Below are 23,096 nucleotides of genomic sequence, written 5' to 3'. Positions count from 1 at the left end.
TAATACGATCGAGTAAGTTGCTGATTGCTACTGGACTGCAATATGATGAGCCAAGGATGCCTAGTCAAGATTTGGCTTTGCCACTCTTTGGGTTTTAGATAGAGATTTAACAGAAGTTTTTTACATTATACTCAGCTTATAGATTCTAAGTTTCCTAACCTCTTTGGACTTCAGTTTCCTCACTGATAAAATGAGGGGAGCACTAAAATTCCTTAGAATCATCCTCTACATTATTCCATAAGATAAGGCCATTTATGCTTTACTATTTCTTCTAACACCTACCTAGCCCTTGACTCTCATAATTCTTCATCAACTTCTGGAAATACACATATCACATGGGTTTTTGTTCCTCTCCTGTCGACAGAATTGTGCTACTGCAATGTGTTCTGTGAGATAAAGCTTGAGATTTCATTCCCAAGTGGAGTGCTCAGAAAGGCAAGAGTGTTCTTTCCGTATTACTGCTATACTCCTGAGCCACTACCCTCATCTTATTTTTTATAGTCAGATTTTAGCTCTGATTTAATTACCACTGTCCACATGCACAGAATGTCTAGAATGAAGCCACCTACAGTTGGCTTCTCATGCTGATTAGATCTAGGACCTCTGTAACAATATAATGTGTGGCACATCTGAAGGAGTGATTTCCAACTCCACAAGCTCCCTCACAGTTCTAAACTTCCCCATCTCCCTGAATCATTCCGACTTCCAGCTTGTGTTTATGTGTAACAATAGATGGATAGAATTGTGTTACTTGTATAGATAATGAGGTGGCAGAAAAAGACAGAATTAAAGTCTACTGAGGCTGCATAAGCAGTCTTTCTAACCTCCAAATCCATGCTGAGATTTGCTGAAAAACTGACAAGTATATATTAAATGCACACTAATCCATGCATGTTATGTAGCATTTTCCGTTGATCACTGGTCAGTGCTATTTTTACTCAGAATGTGGAAAAAAATATAATCAGATCAGCAAACTGTATAATACTTCTCATTAAAATAGTAACTGATTTTCTTTAAATCAAGTAAAAAACTCTTAGGAAACCATAATTTTCCTCCTGAACAATCAGAATTCAATTGATTTGGATACTTACTTTGCTTACTTGATTTTGTAGGGATTGTGAGTTCTTTGGTTTCTTTCAGTGATATCTTTTTTCCAGCTATTTCATTATAGATGGCTGATAAATACTCTTCAGGAAGGTCTTTACTGTCATTGATACCTCTATTCATCTTAATGTACTGCTCCTTTGTCATTTTATTTTTAACCTAAAAATGAAAAACCATTATAATTCCTAAAACTTACTTTAAAAATACTATTTTATGAATTACTCTTTTAAAAAAGGGAATTTATAAATACTTTGAAAACAGGAAAGGGAAAATATTTAACAAAATATGTATTAAAATGAAAACAGTCACAGAAAAAAAGGCAATATAGAAAAGACCTATCCTGGCATATGCTAATTCATCTTCTCTGATGGGCACATAAGTAATTTATAGTAAGAAACAGGGAAATCAAATAATGAAATTATTTGTTTTTGCCCAAGGTTTCAGAGCTCTAGCTAGAGTCTTTAAAAAGGACCATGACAAGTATTAAAAACAGATGGTATCAAAAAGATTCAAATCTTAGTTTGGGAAAACATAAATATGTTATACTGACTTAAAAGCTAATTTTATATTAACACTGGCTGCACAGTAACAGCTGAATTCATTTAAAATCAGGTAACAATCTTTCTGACTGACTCATCATGGCAAATGAAGGTTAGGTGGTCCAGGTGAAGTATCCTTTGAATATTGTCTTGTTAAGAGCACCCTGAACAGGAATGTCCTATAGCATACCTTGATCAATCTGTAGAGTATAAGTTTGTAGTTTATAGGATGTAGCCCTGTCACCAAACTTGAGAACTAGCACAGCCAAAATATTTTTATCTCCAAAAACCCAGATGGACAAAATCCAGGAGATCTTATGACATCTCTGAAGATACAGGCATACCTCGGAGAAACTGTTTGGGTCCAGACTACCACAATAAAGTGAGTATTGCAATGCAGTGAGTCAAATGAATTTTGTTTCCTAGTGCATATAAAAGTTATATTTATACTATACTATAGCCCATTAAGCATGCAATAGCATTACGTCTAAAAAAAAAAAAAAACCCCAATGTGCATACCTTAATTCAAAAATATTTTACTGATAAAAAATACTAATCATCATCTGAGTTTTCAACGAGTCCTAATCACTGATCACAGATCACCCTAACAGATGCAATAGTAATGAAGAAGTTTGATATATTGTGAGAATCACCAAAATGTGACAGAGACCTGAAATGAGCAAATGCTGTTGGAAAAATGGTGATGACAGACTTGCTTGATGCAGAGTTACCATAGACCTTCAATTTTAAAAAAAACAATTATCTGCAAAGTGAGCTGGCCATAGTGGGTAACTGTAGAAGTTGGGTCATGGGCACAGAAAGGATTCCCACACTAACCACCCTATTGTTTAAGTTTCAAATGTTTAAAAGAAAAAATAAAGTTCATATATAGCATTTTTCCATGTTGTAATAAGTATAGGCAGAAGAACTATATACATATTCTTAAAATTTATCTTAAGCTTTATCCAGCTATCAATCATGAAACAAATACAGACTTATTTTATAGATATCTGAAAGTCTAATTAGAATTATTACCAGAAATTGCATTTTTTAAATTATTTATTTATTTAGGGGTACCTGTGTGTCTTAGTCAGTTAAGCCTCTGCCTTCGGCTCAGGTCATGATCCTAGGGTTCTGGGATCCAGCCCCACTGCGGGCTCCCTGCTCAGTGGGGAGTCTGCTTCTCGCTCTGCCCCTCCCCCTGTTTATGCTCTCATGCACTCTCTCTTGCTCTCTCAAAATTAAAAAAAAAAAAAAAAAGATTTATTTTGACAGAGCGAGAGAGAGAAAAGAGAGAGACTGAGCTGGGGGAAGGGCAGAGAAAGAGAAAGAATCTCAGCAGGCTCCCTGCTGAGTGTGGAGCCTAACGCAAGGCTCCATCCCCCAACCCTGAGATCAGGGTTGACCCTGAGTCAGACACTCAATCAACTGAGCCACCTCAAGTGGCCCCAGAAACCACATTTGTAAAATGAATACTACACCAAATTAAATATCTCAATTTGGTGACTGGTTTCACTAAATAAGATTAAAATTTTAACGACTGCTTACTGAATTCAAATAACTTATTTAATCTGTACTATCTGTTATACATAGTACATACCTGTGGACTGTGAAGATCTGTGGTCAGCATGATAATTGAATAAGCCAAAACATAAGCAGTATCTGCACTAGCAAAAAGGGTTTGTCTGGAAAAATAAATGTATCATGTTATAAACTTTTATTGTTTCACAGCTGCATTTGAATGAAACATCTTGAAGCTCCATAATTTTCTCTTTCAGGATTTATGTATTAGCTTATACTACAGTTTTGTTTTTTTTTTTTAATGGAATTGTCTTATCACTTCTAGATCATAGACAATATAAGTTCTCTGGCGGCAGGAAATGATGAATCTTCTGATGCTCCCAAACATAGCTTCTTGGATATAGCTGGCAATCATAAATACTTGAATGTGAATCTTGCTTACCCTTGGTTGCATTCAAGGTATCTTGCAGCAAATTTTTCCATCAATCGATCAATTTTCTGAGCTTCCCCTGGAAGACGGAATCCTTCCAGAAACATACGAAGGGCTGAAACAAAGTCTTTTCCTGAAAAGTCATGTTGATCCACATATGCATACATGACTTCTTTGTTAAATTTATCATTATCTCCCAGGAACTCACCCACTTGAGTCTAAAGGACAAAAGATTAAAAAAAAACTGATATCCTAATGAAATGTTACACTTGCCACAGAGACATTTAAGCAGCAGAAAAATGTATAAGATTCACAGGTTTTTTTTTTTTTTTTTTTTTAAGATTCACAGGTTTTGACTACAGGGTTAACTATATCAAACGTGAAGCTGAAAGTTAAACATACTAAATCTATTTATAAAAAAAAAGTCTTTTTGAGTTTAGAAAAATTAAAAGGCAAAATTAAGAAAAATTAGGTTATTCTTTAAGTTTTACATACTTAGAAGGGCATCTTAAAGGGGAAACAGTATGTATTATTAACTTAAAAAGGAATTTTATAGAGAAGGTTATAATGAAAAAATTAGTATTCTTACAGAGTCTAATCTTTCCTCTTGATGTAAGAATTGGGCAATATCTTCAGGTGTAGTGCCAAGCATCCCTTGTTCTTGGAGGTACTGTATTCCTCTCTTTGGTTTTTTATTAAACCTAGATGATATTAAAGTTAATAGAAACATTAGAAACAGAAAACTATTTGAAAAGAAGATCTTAAGCTATAATAAATTAATTTTCTTTTTTTTTTTTTTTAAATTTTTTTTTAAGATTTTTTTTTTATTTATGATAGTCACACAGAGAGAGAGAGAGAGGCAGAGACACAGGCAGAGGGAGAAGCAGGCTCCGTGCACGGGGAGCCCGACGTGGGATTCGATCCCGGGTCTCCAGGATCGCGCCCTGGGCCAAAGGCAGGCGCCAAACCGCTGCGCCACCCAGGGATCCCTAATAAATTAATTTTCTAGTACCACTCAGAAAATAAGTTTATTTAACATAATCAGTGCATGAATATACAAAACTTATTACATTATGCAAAGTTTTATTTTTCTTTTCTCAGAAGTCTGAAGCAAAAGGCTATCTCTATCAATGATATGGATTATTTCACAGACTTTTGAGATAATGTCATATAATGGATAAGTTTTGAGTAAGGATATAAATACTATCTATCTCATGCCTTTAATATTTATATTCTCCTTAATGCTCAAGTAATCTTGGTTCATTCCATGTATACCCATGGATTAACTCTAAATTTCCTGCTTTTAAAGTAAAGAATTTAAATTCTGGAGACTGTTTTAACCATAATCTGACAGCACGATTTCCTTTATTAAAAAACATCCCTAGAAACCCAATGATTTCAAAGTCAAGTCAAAACTGACTAGACTGATACACAAAGTCTTTCTCAATACAGCTCCAGTTTATCCCCTCATCCCCTCTCACCCATCTACTCCAACATATCCTATTCTCATTCCCTAAGCAGAGTGCATTTCTGTAGTCTGCATGTCCTTTACCTGCTCCATTCATTGTGAAACTCCTTCATGCTTACAGATTCAGTTCAAAGGTCACCTCCTTGTTTCCACATCATTTAGTTTCTACTTTTATTTTACCACAAATTATTCTGGTCCCTCATCACCTGCCACCTGGGTAACAGTACTTAAATGGTCTTGCTATCTTTTGTTTTGCTGACATTCTAATCCATCCTTCAGGTTACTGGTCAAGTCATTGTTCCAAAACAAAAATCTGCTACTGCTGCTGCTGCTGCTTCTCTGACTAAAATCTTTCAATACATAGCAGGCCAAAGTGAAGAAGACAAGACAAAAACTTATTTACAAGGAGAATCTGGAATCTGGATCCAATTCAATGCTCTTGTTTCATCTCCTTCGAGTACCTGCCTCTGCCATGCTGCCCAACAGTCCTCAGACATTCCTCCCTCCTGTGCTACTGCACAGGTCATTCTTGTTGTCTGCAATGTCCTTACTTGTCCTGTCTGAATGATTCCTGTCAAGTCCTAATTCATACCATAAATTAAAATCAAACATTTTTCACTGAGATAAGCACAATCTCTGCTTTCTGAAGGCTTTCTCCCTAATAAAATAAACTTGATTTTTAAAAAAATTCTAATAGTAAAATACAATAACTAATGAATGTATTGACAAGGTGAGATGGCATAGAAGAGGAAGTAACTAACACAGATGGTTGTGATATATTTCCTGGGGAAGGTGACTGTGAAATTGAGCTTTGAGGAATGACTATGTATTTCATAAAAAGAAAAAACATCTCAGAGAGCAACGGGTCATACTAACACATGGCAGCATAAAACAGCATGACATTATAACAAACAGCTTTGCATTGTTGGAAGGATGAAGTAAGCTAAAGAAGTGGCAGGTGATGTAGCTTAGAGTCCAGCATATCTATGTCATGAAGGGTACTGTATCCCATTATAAAAAAGTGTGACTTTATTCTTTAAAAGCAAAAAGGGAGAGAAACAGAAGCTGACTTTCATTCAAGAGAGCTCACTTTAGCTAAGTGTGAGAAAAGACTATAGAATAAATAAGACCAAAGAAAGACAGGCCAATTAAAAGATTATATGAGTCAAGGCAAGAAATGGTGATAGTTTGACTTACCTGTGGGAGGAGAGAAAAGATAAATAGCATTGATGTTTAGCAAGTACAATCAAGATTTAGTGACTTTTTAGTGATTTTTCAAGGGGGAAAATCTAGGTAACTCTCAGGATTCTAGCTTATAAATTTGGTAGCATGCTGGGGTTACTAGCCTAAATAAGAAATACAGAAACAGTAGTTTTCTGTTTGTCATTTCTTTCTTGGGTAGGAGTATTGGGGAGGCTGATTATGGAGAGAATAGAGACTGATAAATTTGGCTATGGACATACTGAGTGTGAGAAGCTAAGCCACAGACAACAGAGATGTCCAACGGGCAATTACTGACATGAGCCTGAACTTCAGTAGAGGTATTTATGTTAAAATAACACTTGGGGAGTGGTAGTAGCTGAAGTCATAAAAAAGACCACAATCACTCAGAAGAAATTACAAAGTAAGAAAAGAGTTGAAGGACAAAACTCTGGAAATGCTAAGCTATATGCAGGAGATAAATAGTCCATAACAAGACTGAGACGGCATGGTCAGAATGGTAGGAGAAATAAGACAGAGTGGTGCCAAAGTCATAAAAGAGTGTAATGAGAATACAGCAATGTGAAAGAATTCTCATGAAAGTATGAAGCGGAGAACAAGTCCAGGGGCTGAAAGGAGGACTACAGACTAAGGAAACCTCCACTTTGAAGTCCTATGACCAGTCCATCTTACTCCCAAGTACTTCAAATAGAGTTATCATACCCTGGCACCACTTTGTATATGATTATGGACTAAATATACATAGTACTATTTTAGAAAAATATTTTTTGCCCATATTTACACTGTAATCTTAAATATAAGAAGCAATGCTTTCATGGTTCTTGCCACATAGTCCCAACCCAAATAGATGTTTGCTGAGTAACACTTGCAGAGAATTTCAATATAAAAGTCTGATTACACATATTAGATCCTCGAGTCCCTCAGAAGCCATGCTGTTTCATTCATCAAGTATCCCAAGGACCTTGCATAATGTCAGTATCAGATGGGACTTTGATAAATATTGACTAAAAAACTGGAATGAATGAACTATTAATGGCTATTTCCTGAGGCAATTTTGTGAGATTTTATAACTTTATGACAATAAACGTACATACATTTTTGTTGTTTTTTTTGTTTTGTTTTTACATTAACAATAAAAAAATGGAACTTGATCATTCACCAAAAGGCACTGCTTAAAAGTCAGGAAGAAATGCTTTACAGTACAAGTAGCAAACCAAGTAAATATACAAGGGAGTTTTTAAGTTTATAGTAGCTAGATCCACAGAGAAATGTCAGCAACTTCATTTTTCCCTAGCTTCTCTTTGAAAGAGATGGGCAATTAGAGAAATAAAAGCAGCACATTCTATTTAGATAGGAAATAATCCAGGAGCAGGCTGATGCCATACAACTTAGTGGGAAAACTGACTTCACAAGATCTGGGAATGGCAGAGTAGCCAAGTTGGAAAAGGAGGTTAGTACCTTATTAACACATAAAAATGAAATTCATAACAATAGATTAATAACAAGAGTCGCACATTTGTAACCCAACTGGAAAATATAAAACCTATAAAGCAACAATGTTAGCTAGCTATTAGAAGTTTCATACTGTAAATTTTTGACTTGTAATCTGCTTAGGAAATATAATGGGGGATTTTATAATTGAGCTACTAAATAAACAATACAAAACTACAGAGATGATATTCATCAACAGTATTTAAGATATGCTGCAAAATTAATTTAATGTACATTATAAGGGTCTATTTGGCTAGATTGCAATAAACAAGGAGAGCTGAATAAGGAACTACTAAGAAGTCTTCAATGCAGGAGAACTGCACCCAGTTTTACTCAATGAAAGGTGGTATGAGAAAGGAACAGAAATAACCTGAAGATGTAAAGAAATGCAGGGCAAGGGTAATACAGTACTAGTAGGAGGATATTCAATAACATTTCTCCTTAAAATTGGACACTCACAAATCTATTCCTTGTTCTATTATTTCTTTTTGTTGCTTTAGGACTTCAAATTGTTCTGGATTATCAGTGCCAGACATCTGTGTACTGTAGCTGCCTATTCCTGATGATGATGTTGACTCCAGGGAATTTAAACTTCCATATCTGTTTATTGTCTCAGGGTGTTTGATCTCACTTGTCTCTTGCTCTAAGGGTTTTTCCTGACCTGTAAGTAGAAAGACTGATACAGTAAATTAATCTTTCAAATAAAAAAATGTAAAAGGTAAAAAAACAAAGAAAACAAAAACTCCAAACAATTGTCAAGACATTTCCATGTTTCTTAGATGAGTATGCAATACAAGCAAAATACTGAGTACCATCACAGACCATATACTTTGATATTAAAACATACTGAAATTAAAATGTGTATAATTTGCACCATTAAAAGTTCTTTTTGCAGTTGCAGTGCTAAGTATCCACTGGGTTTCTGCTCTCAGCTCATGCCTCATGAGAAATAACTTTCCCTCAAAAAATTCTTGACTGACAGAATACTATATGGTAGCCTTGTAGCTATGAGTTTTTCTCCTAGTAAGGGTAAATGTCAAACACAGGTGAACAAGTCAATCTTCTTAAAACATATTTGCTTGTGTAGATTTCTTCTATAATTACCTTTTCACAAAGCTGCATAAATATGTTAAAGCTTCACTTTAACATGATATTTAAATATTTCTAGGAAGATTTAGAAACAAAAAAGTTTGGATAACTAAGTCAGAAATTTGTAAGTTTAAAGCCATATTAACTCACACAGATTGTTTCTTTATCAGCTAGAGGAGGTCACAAAAATGGCCTAATGGCAACTGGAACTATCCTTTTCAAAATACCATGTACTTGAAATGACAAAGAATTTGTAACTCAAGATGTCACCTTACCAAGAGTTGTCTGAGAGTTGGGATTCACATACTGATCCTTACTCCACTCAACCATACACTTCAAAATTGACACTAAACATTCTAAACCTTTTTTCCTCAGGCTCAATTCCTACAAATTCATAAAAAGAATAAAAACAAAAAGATCTTTTAAGAAAACACATAGCTCTTCCTTGACCAAGTTTAAATTTGAAAATGCTTTTAAAGGTCTTACCTGAACATTACTCATACCAAGTTCTTGACTGCCCCGTCCTTGAGCAATTTTTGATAGATCATTTACTAGTCTTTCAAATATATTTGCTGCATTTAAATCACAGTCATAGTTTACATAAATATCCACTACACTCTGAGCATCTGTAATAATATAATAGATTACTTTTAACAAAAGGCATCAGTATATGAGCATATTTTGGCCTCTTAAGTATCTGTTAATAAAAAGAAATAATAAGGATAATTTCAAATACCTGCACAGATTCTTGTCAATGTCTGAATAACCATCCATTTGTGATCAAATGAGCTGGTAGAAGTTTCCAAAATGTAGAGGAAAATTTCTTTAAAGAACACCTGTGATGAGGGGGAAAACTTCTGTTTCAAATATTATTTATAATTCATATGTGATCACTTTTTAAATATTCCAAAGCTGTAGAGCAGAGATTATTAGGACCCAGGCTCCTCTGGATTCAACTCCTTTTGAGTTCCATCTCTGAAACGTAGGACTAAGTAACTTGGGTGTGTGACTTAAACTAGCCCTATGGTAGGAGTATTGTACTTCACATTGTTTTGTTTGCTATCACACAGCCACCACAAAGGAAATCTGCAAAGATGTGGAACTCCTCTGAGTAAGAATTTTGTGAACATATTTACAAAACCAATATAACTCATACTTCATTTTTCAATCCCCCCAAAAGAATAAATTTATTCATCAGTTATGTTTTTCAGACGTTATAACAGGTATCTAATTTTCCTAGATTTAAATGTACCTAATGCTCTAATCCACACAATAAAAATAATTTCTTACATTATGATATTTTTATAATTACTCATATACTGGAAATCTTTGTCTGAAAACAACAAACTATTTCTCACTATTCTTTACATCATATAATGTCAAAAGGAGTTAATCAACTTAATTAAATAAATTACAATTTAAGAGCAAGAAGGAATTTTTAGATTTAAATTTCTTTTGGAAAAGTGGCTAATTTAAGAAAGGATGACTGAAAAAGAAAACCAAAAGTCACACGTTAACATTTATAGAGCTTGCTTAAGTGGTCCAGAAACTCATACTGATAACATGAGGTAACATCTTCTCCCTCTTAACTGGGTGTGGTACCCTTAAAATGCACTTTTCTTTCACAAAATCCAACATATTTCTATTACTTCCTTAATGTCAGCAGAATTTCCTACAAGAGCTTAACTTGTGAAAAGGGTACGGACCAGGTCTTTCTTGCTAAGCACTGTATCTACATCGCATGGCATAGAGCAAGCATTCAGTAAATATTTATGATCACACTCCTAAACATTGCCCCAAAGCACCCCTGCAGCCAACTCAGAGGAATGCTATGACAATTTCTGAGGGAAAATTCAGAAGAATTACATTTGTTGAATACCTCACAAGACTGCTCAGTTTCAACATTTGATCAATTACATCACACTACATTCCTTTCAGTGACATCATTATTTTTGCAAACCTGGGTTTTAGTGAATGCTATAATAAAGAGCAGGCACTGCATGAAAGTCAATGAAGAACAGGAAATAAGAGTGGCAGTGTCCAAGTGGATTCCACAGTCTGAGGAGTTGGGCAGTGTCCAACAGGTACATACAATTTGGTAGTCAAGTAATTGTGACTACTTAAAAATAAAAACATCATTTAAAAAAATTTATCTTATTTTTCTTCAAATGGAGACTATATTGTTAAGACAAATACTTGTTAAGCTGTTTGGACCTAACTTTTAAAATGGAACTGTAAGGTATTTCTTTTAGGACAAGTACACTGTGAAAAGATTAGACACTCTAAAGGTACCATGAATGAAGAAGTCGGCCATCACTGGGACAAGCAAGCAGCAGTGGACATGACACTTGCTGAGGCCAGAAAGCATGGGTAGTTACAGTGCTCCCTTGCCCCTGGTTGAGGCTGGTGAGCACAAGTGGCTGTGGCATTCTCCTGCACTCAGCCTAAAGCCAGAGGACACACAGACAAGGCACTCTGTCATAGCACTGCTGAAACCCATGGGCACATGTAATCAAGACATTTTCCCACTGCCTTTCTGAAGTCTGAAGACAGCAAGGGTGCCCCTCCCCCTATCCTCTCCAACTGCTTTGCTACAGCCAGTGGGTGTACACAATCTACAGAGTAGATACCAGTTGACTGCCTGGCTCTGGTGGCCAAGAGAGCTGGCATTCAGAACAATATGGGACTGTAACAATCAGAAAGACTATTCTTGGCATGTCACCTTCCAGAGGGCACTGCACAGACAATGGACTGAAACACAATGTGTCTTCCTGTATTTACTTAGCCTGGAAGCTTCAGCATGAGGAACAGGCTTCAGGCCTCCCTCACATTTAGAGGCTAAAAAGCTCCTCCCTGGGAGCATAAGCATTGAGAAGCCGTGCTTTGCACCTCCCCTTGGCCTTGCTACAACTTGACAAGGTTTCCCAGAAAGGAGCTTATGCACTGCATTGGAGTAAGGATTTTTGCAACTGTCACTCAGGGGACATCTTCAGATCTCCTAGTCTGGAGAACAGGACTGTATATATTTGCATATTTAAAAGTTGCTGCCTGGGGGAGGAGTGGCTTGCAAACAGCCTGAAACTAGGTGTTAAATGAGATTCTTCCCCATGGATCACTGACAGGATGTGGCACATCCTCAATAGGTGCATATCAAGAATAAATGAAGTGGTTTAGGTAATCACAAAGGTTCCAGGGACAATCAAGAGCTAAGGCAAGGTTGAATGAGAAGGATCATCACCTGAATAAGGCTACTCCCTCAAGACAGAGAGGTAGCTGTTTCACCAGTACATAGAAACAAACAGAGTCAAGCAAAATGAGGAAAGAGAGAAATAGATTTCAAACAAACAAAATAACAAGACAAAAACCTCAGAAAAAGACCTTAATGATATGGAGATAAGTGACCTACGTGATAAAGAATTCCAAGTAATGGTTATAAAGATGCTCACAGAACGTGGTACAGGAATAGTGAGAATTTTAAAAAAGACAGAAAACGAAATAACAAACAAGTCACAGAGCTGAGGAACACAGTAAGTGAGCTGAAAAGTACACTAATGGGGTTCAACAGCAGACTGAAACAAAGAGGTAAGGACCAGGGACCTATAAATCAGGGCAGCCGAACTCCCCAAATAGAGCAGCAAAAAGAAAAAAGAGTTTTAAAAAAAATGAAGATCACTTAAGGGACAACAACATCAAGTGGAAGAACATTATCATTATAGTGGTCCCAAAAGGAGAAGAGCAAGAGAAAGGGGCACAAGAGTTATTATCTGAAGAATTCATGGCTAGAAACTTCCCTGAGGGAAGGAAACAGACAGACATCCAGGTCAGGAAGCCCAAAGAATTATAAATGAGACAAACTCAGAAAGGTCCACACCAAGACACATTATAATTAAAATGTCAAAAGTTAAAGATACAGAGAAAATCTTAAAAGCATCAAGAGAAAAAGAACTAGTTGTGTATAAGGAAAAACCCAGTGGCTCTCAAAAGGTATCTGAGCAGAAACTGTGTGGCCAGAGGGAATGACATGAGATTTTCAAAGTGCTGAGAGAAAAAAAAACTTCCAACCAATAATACTTTAACCAACAAGGCTTAAAATTAGAAATTACAAAAAGAAAAATCGAAAAACTACAAGTAAGTGGAGATTAAACAACACGTTACTGAACAACTGAGTCATAGGAGAAATCAAAAACTACCTTGAGTCAAATGAAAGCCAATATAACATACCAAAATCTATAAGATGTAGCGGCAAAAGCAGTCCTAAGATGGGAATCACTGCAATAGAAGCCTACTTCAATAAACAAGAGAAATATCAAATGAACAACTTTACATCTAAAGGAATTTTTTAAAAAGAACACATGGAACCTAAACTTTGTAGAAGGAAGTAAATAATAAAGATCACAGTGGAAATAAATGAAAGAAAAACTAAAAAGACAATAGAAATTATCAATAAAGAGTTAATCCTCTGAAAAGATAACATATATTCACAAATCCTCAGGTGAACAACCCAAGAAAAAAAAACGACAGGGCTCAAATCAAATCAGAAATGAAATAGGAGGTTACAGTGGATTCCACCGATATACAAAGGATCACGAAAGACTGCTATGAACAATTATATATCAACAAATGGGACAACCTAGAAGAAATGGATAAATTCTTCCAAGACTGAATCAGGAAGAAATAGAAAATCTGAATAGACCAATTACTAGTAAGGAGATTAAATCAGTAATCAGTGTCTTTAATTGCTGGTGTTGGACAAACAGGACAGCTACATGTGAAATGATGAAACTTAACCACTATCTTACACCACCTACAAAAATTAACTCAAAATGGATTAAAGACTTTAACGTAAGCCCTTTAATCATAAAACTCCTAGAAACAATATAGGTGGTAAGCTTTTGACATCAGCCTTAGTAATGTCTTTTTGGATCTAATTCCAGAGGCAAGGGAAACAAAAGCATAAATAAATAGGACTGTATAAACTAAACAGCTCCTGCACAGCTAAGGAAACCACTAATGAAACAAAAAGGCAACCGACTAAATAGAAGAAAACATTTACAAATAATATATTTAACAAGGGGTAATAACTAAAATATATAAAGAATTTATACAGCTTAATAGCAAAAAACAATTAAAAAATAGGCAGAGGATATGAATAGACATTTTTCCAAAGGAGACAAATATAGATGGCCAACAAACACATGAAAAGATGCTCACCATCATTAGCCATGAGGAAAATGCACATCAAAACCACAATGAGATATCCCTACACTTGTGAGAATGGCTATTATCAAAAAGATAAGAAATAAGTGCTAGTGAGGATGTGGAGAAAAGGGAACTCCTGTGCACTATTGGTGGGAATGTAAACTAGTATAGCCACTATGGAAAACAGTATGGCAGTTCCTCAAAAAATTAAAACTAGAGTGACTATATAACCCAGCAATTCCACTAATGGGTATCTAAACAAAGAAATGAAAATACTAATTAGAAAATATACAGGATGCCTATGTTTATTGCAGCATTATTTAAGAACAGAGAATATTGGGAAACAATCTCACTGTCCATGAATGGGTAAAGAAGACATAATATATACATACAACGGAATACTATTCAGCCACAGAAAAGAATTTAAATCTTGTCATCTGCAACATTATGGATTTATCTTGCAGGTACTATGCTAAGTGAAATAAGGCAGAGAAAGACAAATACTACCATGATTTCACTTACATTTGGAGTCCAAAAACCAAAAACAAAAGAAAACAAAGCTCTGACTCAGATACAGAGAACAAGCTGGTAGGTGTCAGAGGGGTGAGGATGTGGAAGTACAAAATGGGTGTAGGGGAGTAAGAGGAAAAACTGCCACTTGGAAAAACAAGTGATGGGGATGTAATACACAACATGGGGAATATAGTTAATAATTTTGTATTAACTTTGTAAGGTAACAGGTAGTAATTAGATTTATTGCAGTGACCATCCTATAATGTACACAAATGTTAAATCCCTGTGTTGTACAACTGACACTAGTATAATATAATTAACATCAATTATACTAAACAAACAAATAAAAAGAAAGTTTAGAACTCTCCAAATTGTGGAATAAATAAAACCCCTACATTTGGAAAAAGAGGAAAATAAAAACTTTACTCTCTTTGAGTTATCAAATCGTACTAACAAGCAATAGCCTATAACTGTAACTTAAGACAACATGCCCATCAACAGGGGCTCTAAAAAAACCCAAATTTTTAAAGGTTTATAGAGCACCTAAAATATAATACATGTAGTGTAACAGCAATATCATAAACACTTTGTCTGCAAATATTTTCTTGGAGAGTTGTGTATTAACTATTTTCTGATGTAGACATGTAAGTTAATGTCTGTGGAAAAAATCACATTATAGAAACTCTGAAATGAATATTCTCAAAATATGAACATTTATGTAATAGCAATCTTTTTTTTTCAAGGTGTGATTTTTTTTTTTGTCTTGTGAATAAACTGATCTATGCTTGCTTTCTTTTTTTATTTTTTTTACAAGATTTTATTTATTTATTCATGAGAGACACAGAAAGAAAGGCAGAGGCAGAGGGAGAAGCAAGCTCCCTGCAGGAGCCCTATGCAGGACTCAATCTCAAGACCCCGGGGATCATGACCTGAGCCAAAGGCAGAGGGGCTCAACCACTGAGCCACCGAGGTGCCCCAAGTAATAACAATTTTAATGTTGCTTTGCAAATTTAGGTTTTTTGGCTTTGTTTTCTCCAACTAGAACAGAGCTTATCCCGCATTTGAATGTGTTTAGTGTTTTCAAAAGCGTATCTACACTTGTCTTGTTTGATCCGTGAAATAAACCTGATCTCTTTAAACATACAAATCAGTATTACAACAATTTTGTAATGAGAATCTACCATCTGAGGAGAAAGGAAACTTCTTACCAGTATTTTCTTTTAAATTTGTGCTTCCAAATTTAAAATATTCCAAGTTTTGTATATCAAATTTAATCTACAAAAATAGTAATCTCAATTTAAATGATCTTTGTGATAGCTGTTCCCTAAGAATTTATATTTCAGTCTACTAAACTACTTAAAGAAATTAAGTCCCAGTGTTCAGAAATCTCTAAGTAAATAAATGCACAGTCTTCTAAAATGACGTAATGGCAATTTAAATGCTTTATTATCACATGAAAAGACTTTTGGGTTAGTATGGAAGTAAAAGTTCCAAAAGTCTTTTTTTTAAATCTCTTTTAATTGTAATTCCTGAAGATAATGGGAAAACTATCAAAAAATAGCAACTGTTCCTAGTTAAATGCCTTCCATTATTTTAATAGACATAAGACAAACTAAAATTGACAATATACATGCACCAGAAATGTTTCCTGTTCAAAATTTGGCCCCAGTTTAAAAACTTTTCAGTTAAAATACCAAGGCCTTATTCTGTCTTATTTCCATAATATTCTATGCAAATTATAATAGATACTGTAGAGCATTAATAATAAAGTATAATAGGATTGTTCTACCCACCTCAAATCTCTAGGAAAATAATTTATCATTTGCACATTAGAAAAATAATACAAAGCAAAAATTAAAATTTCAAATTCCTAAAATAGAACACTAAAAATATAAACCATCTCAACAGCCTCTCTAAAGTGCCCAAAACTTAGATGGCTTAAAATCATGTAGATATAGTATATGTTTAGAGCTTTCTTTTAAGATAACCAAATTCACTATTACATACCATATAAACAATGGCAAAATTATTGCAAGGACCAAATTACCTCAAAACATCCAGAGAATCATTCATTCAACCACTATAAATTCCATGAAGGCAGAGGCTGTGTTTTAATTTGATTTTGTATTCTTAGCACTTACCCAGTGCTTAGTACTTCATAAGTACTTAGTACTACTCATGTTAGTCGAATGAGTAAATGAAAAATAAAAACAGCAGAGCTGACCCTTGAACAATGTGAGGGTTAGGGTTACTGATCCCTGCAACTGAAAATCCACATATAACTCTGGCTCTCCAAAAAACTTAAGTTCTAATAGCCTAGCCTACTACTGACCACAAGTCTACTGACAACATAAACATTCAACACATATTTTGTACATTACATGTATTATATGCCATATTCTTACAATCAACTAGAGAAAAGAAAATGTTACTAAGAAAATCATTAAGAAAAAAAATTCTAAGGAGGAGGAAAATACATTTACAGTACTGTACCTTATTGAAAAAATCTACATATAAGTGAGCCTACCCAGCTCAAAGCAGTATTGTTCAATGGTCAACTGTACCTGACAATACACAAATATTATTATTTTACATTCTGAAAAAGTTTCTAAGGGATCAATAATCTGATTTAAAACACGAAACAAATGAAATACCCAACAATATCTAAATGCAGAACATACCTCAATTTGCATCTTCAGATGTGTCTTGAAGTTTGACAACAAAGTGAGAAATATGGAAAGAGAAAGCTCAAAAACTTCTGGAACAGACGAGACTCCATTTTTTGAGAGTGCAACACACAGATACTGTTTAATAGCATTAATAAACATCTCATTTGTCCTGAAAACAGGTCCTGCATTCTGCAGAATGGATAGAAGTAACTGCAATGAAAGAATCTTGGATCGTAACTCATGAGACCTAAAATGTAAAAAAGAAGGCACAGTATATGGACATATTTAGCATTAAGGTAATAAAAGACTGTTCAAAGATATTTCCTGGTACCACATAATTTCATACACTTTTAAATGGAGAAGAACAGAAAACTCTACCACATAAAAAAAGTACAGTACACAAATATGCTTTGCCACTAATAATGAGTAGTTCCACTTATGTTCTCAAGTACTACATAATTTCACAAGCTTTTTATATGGAAAAACAATCATTCACATATATTTAAAATCAACTTATTGTTCCTTTTGACAAGAAAAATAAAGATTATTCCTTGTTCCTTTCTTTCACAGTGTATTTTACCTTTTAGAAATCATCATGAACTTCCCAGATTATGTGCCGTTATTTAGTATATAATAGTTCCACAGTATATAACATTTAATAGTTTAGTATATAATGTACTTTTTTCCTAGGTATGTTACTCAAAAACCTTAAACAAAATAAAAAGTTCCAGTTGCATGAATAAGTTATATAGGACTACTTCAAGCTTATTTTTTCAATAACCATTTAAAGGTATTTTCTTTTTTGAAAAATAAAGGCTTTTAGAACATTTCTATCTCTTAACAGTTTACCATTTATTCTAAACATAATAATGAAATGCAAAAATCCACCTTTTCAGCTTAAATTTTCACTTTTTTTCTGATCAATATACTAAGCCATATTCTGATCAGTATCTAGAGCATTATAATCATCAGATTTCACACATATAATTTTTCTCCCATTAAAACAAGTTTCTTAAGGCCAACAGACCAAGACTGGATCCCAGGCAACTTTTCAAATATAGAACACGCTTAAATGCTTTAGCAGCTAATTCTTCTATTTTTTTCAAATGCTGTATCAATCACATTCACACCACGGATAGTAAACTTAATTGTTCCTGATTTCTGTCTTAAAAATGTTATGGCTTTAAGGGCTGAGTATTTCAAAGATTAAGAAACTCTAACAAGAAATATTTAATTTCATGTAAATGGGAATCACAAATATATTGCCATCTTTGAAATAAAAGTGAAACCAATAATATCATCACTTGCTATTTATTACATATCCACTTTCCAAGATGGCTATACCTCTGAATCTATGACTATGTGCAACAAATATACACCCCCTGCCAAAAAAAATGTTTAAATAAATCAAGTTAGAAACAGTGAGAAGAAAGATTATGAATAGCTACAGGAAAATATGACATGGGTGAAATATTTTCCCTTCATGTTGAAGCCTTCCAAGGCTTTTGTATTACTACTACTTTCTAGCCTAGCTATTGTATCATCTTTTTCTCAATTCCAGTAGTTATTAAAACCTGCACATAAGTTTTTGTTATGTTTTATTTTTGTATCCTCAGCTCTAACAAACTGCCTTGTACGTAGTATGTGCTCAATACAACTCGTGGATTTATTCATGCACCATTTAAACATTTATTAAGTACCTACTATCTATAAGGCATTATATTATGAAAAAATGATCAAAGGATTGTCTTATGTACATTTTTACAGGCAAAAGCAGCTAGAAATTTCAGGTCTGCAGTTTTTCACAGGGTAGTTTCAAATTATAATTCAAACTTAACATTTCCCAAAACATCATGTCAGCAAGATCACAAAATATTAAGAGAAACAAGGCAAAAGAGAAAATGATATAACTATAAGTCATTAATTTTGGAGAAAGAAATCATTCAAGGTAAGAAACCATATATTCCCTTTGGAAAATGAACAATTTCTAGGGATGGAAAATTTGATTTCTTCCATATTCAATTGCAATGTTTAATGTCCCTGATGACCAAAAAGATCTTTTTCTTATGTTCAAACAAAATTTCCTAAATATTTGGTTTACATCCACTGAGTAGGAGGAGAACTAATTTACATTATTCCTCATAAGAATCCTTTGTAATATTAAAGATTGCTGCTCTCCAAAACTAGATTATTCTTTATAAGGTGCTAAAGGAAGTCCCACCCCCAAAAGAATACTCCTTAAAATCATGTAATTTCTTTTTGTTGTGGACACTTTAAAGAACTCTCCCTTTTCTGCTTACAGTTTTTCAAATCACTTTTTAAAAAAAATTGATTTGGAAAACTAAACATCTGAAACTTTTAAGGTTAATAGCATTTTTGAATCATGGCAAAGATGACCTTCAGCAATAATACAAAATTCTTAAGTTATTTCCCCCTTAAAGTAAGTCTTCAGCAATTTGCAATGACATGGTTATTTTTCCCTTCACAGAATAAGAAATTTTAAAAATTTGTATTCTTATACACAGGGTATAATCAAGTTTATACTGCAATCTAACAACCCTAATCCTTTTTCTGTACAGTTTATATTTCCAAAATATAAAAAAAATCAATGTTCTATTTCTGACTCTCAGGATTTGAGCCTAAAGATTTTAGAATTTTAGGCTTTAGGGCCTAAAAATGTTTCTCACTGAATCAGTATAGTGTGACAAAATAAAAAATAGAACAAATGTGGTTTCCCAAAACTTCTAAAGTTTTTATTATAACTGTGTCTAATCTTTCTTCTTAGGTGACATTTAGAAACTGAAATGCTCTAAGGTCTTAAAAAGTGAAGTAGTATTGCTTACATCTCCCATTTCAATATCCTTTTCTCAAAGCTACTCAGCCCTTCTTTAAAACTTCTTTCTCCAAAAAGTTCTCCTAGAATTGTCATGCTGTATTACATCATGTTGCAACATTAGGCAGGTATGGCTAACAGTGCCCAAACTCGGTCTCAAGCAAAAATTAGTTACATTTGACTCATATGAAATGAAAGATATTTGATGATTTATGGCTTACAAAAATGGCACTTTCCTACAGTTTAAACTAATATATTTGACAGGAATCAGATAAGTGACTTCTATCTCAAAGTGCTTCCTGCTTCCCACAGAGAAAGGTATCACATTAGGACATTTTTCAGACCTTAATGAATATGTAGTATCTTTCACCATGAATTTTAAAATTTCTCTTAGGTTTTATTACCTTTCAACTGGTAGCTTTCAGAAACCTAGCATGAATCTGCATGTAACACGGCTACATTAACTCCAAAGTTTCTTATAATACCGAAATAAGAATTCTTTCAATTGTTCAACCAGGTACAATTCTCTAATGCTGTTGGTATGCTTTGGGAAACAGTATAAGGTATCTAGCAATTTTGGAATTGTTTTTCAAATACATTTCTTAAAAAGCAAAATAATCCCAGTTTATATTTTTGATGTTTCTACAGGACAAGAAGAACAAAAGAAAATCCAAAGACTATCTATCTTATAGTAAGTTAAGTTTCAAGTTTAAAAAACTGTATTTTTCAAGACTAGCTAATAACTTACTTTGGATCTGGTGGTCCATCTGATAGTGGTTTCATGGACAGTTTACACAATGACCTGAATACTAGAAAGGCATCCTTTTGTAAAATGTGGGAAAACTTAGCACCAGGTGAAGGTCCTGAAGAATTTCCAGATTCCTAAACAAATTAACATACCATGTAAATAAAGACATTTGCCAGTATAAAATCATTTCAGCCTTCTATGGAGGGGGTTCTGTTGGAGGAGAAACGAGATGAGGAATTTGCTAAACCATTTCTCTTTGTTTGACATACCACCCTCCTCCCCTGCAATAAATTAATACCTTAAAAATAAATTCTTTTTTTAATAAGGATTTTTATATGAGAGAGAGAGAGAGAGAGAGAGCATGCACATGGGTAGAAGGAGTGGCAAAAGGAGAGGGAGAAACAGACTCCCCAGTGAGCAGGGAACCTGACTCCAAGCTTGATCCCAGGACCCCAGGGTCATGACCTGCACCAAAGACAGATGCTCAACCAACTGAGTCACCCAGGCACCCTCAAAAATATACTCTTTAAAAATATTCTCTCTTTGCCACCAAAAAAAGATCATGGAATTTATCCAGTTCATACCAATATTTAACAAAATCTGGCACATCATACCCTGACAAGATAGCCCACCCATGGCCTAAACCATACTTTCCACTCCCTATCACTGGGTGTTTTATGTTTTTGTCCTATTTTATGTTTTATCTACTCTGTGCAGATACTTAAAAAACAACAGAAACTGTCAAGGCAACAAAGCCAAGAAATCTGAATCGTATACATAGGGCAATGATTTAGGGTAGGACTCCCTTACCTAAAATAAGAACACACTAAATATAGGGTAGGGAAGATGAGGAAAACCTAACATTACCATTGTATAGATTCCACTGTAGCCCTGAATGAAAGTAAGATAAAGTTCCCTAGATTTCTAAAATTCTCATCCAATGATACTAGAATTGTCCTATGAATACATGATAAAAATGGTCTTTTTAAATGCAATTTCAATGGGGGGGGGGCATAGAGAAGTGTGAACACATACGAAATAACTTAGAGTTGAGAATTTAGTTATCAATATATTTAGGGAATAAACTGCTTTAATTTATATCAATAAGAAAAACCCAAGTTTTTATTTTCCCTAACTATAATCAGCCAGCATTATCAATTGGACATATTCACCACAGGGTACTGGTAGCCTATAAATTTATAAGATTAACAAGATACCCTCTACCCCCCCCCCCCATTTATACCTGAGTATCATTGGAAGAGACAGATAATCTGTCATCAGGTAAAGACGGTGTATATGCAACAGAAATTGGTGTTCCTGGAATTCCATTTGCTTGAATATTTTCACTGTCGCTACCATCTTCTATAGTTCCAACGTTGCCATCTGCACTCGCATTTATAGTAGTCCTTTCTCCCATATCTAAAATGGTAAGAAGAAAAAAGCATGCAAATATATCTGACTTAACTGAAGTGTACTGAAAAAGGATAAAGAGTATTTAAAATGCAACAGTAGCAAAAAAGCAATGTGAAATAGTATGTATTGGCACCATTTAAAGGTTAGCATACTTAGTAGTAAGTATGCATTTGGAATATATCCAAATATAATCCTTAAGTAGCTCTAGCTAGGAAACACACTCAGCTGATGAAAGGCTAACTGGGATGTGCCAAAACAGAAGCTTACTTTCAGTCTATATTATCATGTACTAAACTTGGTTCTAATGAATGCTAATGCCTTAAGAAGATAAGAGAGATTTCCTCCCAAAAAAATCTCATTATCAAGTAAGTTAGAGAAATGCTGGGAAATAGCTTTATTATAGCCTTAATTTGCTCTCTGAAGAGGCTATATAATATGCAGTGTTTCCAAAATCTGTTTTACCATGAGCTCCTCTTCCTCTTTTTAGAATACCTATTAATAACTCTAATAATATATTCTTTAGAACATAGGTATAGAAAAATTGGGCCTACACTCCTTGAATATTTTTCAGCATGTCACTCTGAGTAATTACACTTTTAATTAATATAAACAGAAATAAATGACTTCCAGTAGAACAGATAATGCAAATAATATCAGGTCTTATAACTCCTCTACATGTAATGTATGTTATTTCAAAAAAGAAATACATACATGTTTGTGGCCATAACTCAGCCATCTGGCAGGAAATTGCTCATTTCACACTACCAATTAAAAGAGAACTATATAAAAAAAAAAAGAAAAAAGAAAAAAGAATGGAGAACTATAAGCAATGGAAATATACTATAAGGAGCAAATTTT

General features: G+C 34.2%; 2 protein-coding genes across 9 annotated transcripts in view; one reads left to right on the top strand and one right to left on the bottom strand.

The window, feature by feature from the left end:
* Positions 1-6,481, top strand: part of CSPP1 (centrosome and spindle pole associated protein 1) — a 183,702-nt gene extending 177,221 nt beyond the window's left edge. For 2 of the 4 annotated variants that reach the window (XR_013367219.1, XR_013367214.1), the window contains 2 exons: positions 1,938-2,025; positions 5,342-5,655. The gene's annotated coding sequence lies outside the window, so the exon portion shown is untranslated. Of the gene's footprint in view, positions 1-1,937; positions 2,026-5,341; positions 5,657-6,464 lie in introns of those variants that run through there. The other 2 variants (XR_013367216.1, XR_013367218.1) reach the window with 2 other exon arrangements.
* ARFGEF1 (ARF guanine nucleotide exchange factor 1) overlaps positions 1-23,096 on the bottom strand; it is a 140,622-nt gene that overhangs the window by 44,277 nt on the left and 73,249 nt on the right. For 3 of the 5 annotated variants that reach the window (XM_077876676.1, XM_077876678.1, XM_077876680.1), the window contains 11 exons: positions 22,069-22,244; positions 20,826-20,959; positions 17,257-17,491; positions 9,600-9,699; positions 9,350-9,489; positions 9,139-9,247; positions 8,234-8,450; positions 4,184-4,295; positions 3,607-3,812; positions 3,244-3,328; positions 1,092-1,263 (listed from right to left, as the gene is read on the bottom strand). In XM_077876676.1, the coding sequence (XP_077732802.1) occupies positions 1,092-1,263; positions 3,244-3,328; positions 3,607-3,812; positions 4,184-4,295; positions 8,234-8,450; positions 9,139-9,247; positions 9,350-9,489; positions 9,600-9,699; positions 17,257-17,491; positions 20,826-20,959; positions 22,069-22,244 (1,686 nt within the window). The remainder of the gene's footprint in view (positions 1-1,091; positions 1,264-3,243; positions 3,329-3,606; positions 3,813-4,183; positions 4,296-8,233; positions 8,451-9,138; positions 9,248-9,349; positions 9,490-9,599; positions 9,700-17,256; positions 17,492-20,825; positions 20,960-22,068; positions 22,245-23,096) is intronic. The other 2 variants (XM_077876677.1, XM_077876679.1) reach the window with 1 other exon arrangement.

Source organism: Canis aureus, chromosome 28 (genome assembly GCF_053574225.1).
Source record: "Canis aureus isolate CA01 chromosome 28, VMU_Caureus_v.1.0, whole genome shotgun sequence".
Taxonomy (NCBI): Eukaryota; Metazoa; Chordata; class Mammalia; order Carnivora; family Canidae; genus Canis; species Canis aureus.
The sequence above is the reverse complement of the archived record's forward strand: the minus strand, read 5'-3'. Positions and strand labels throughout refer to the sequence as shown.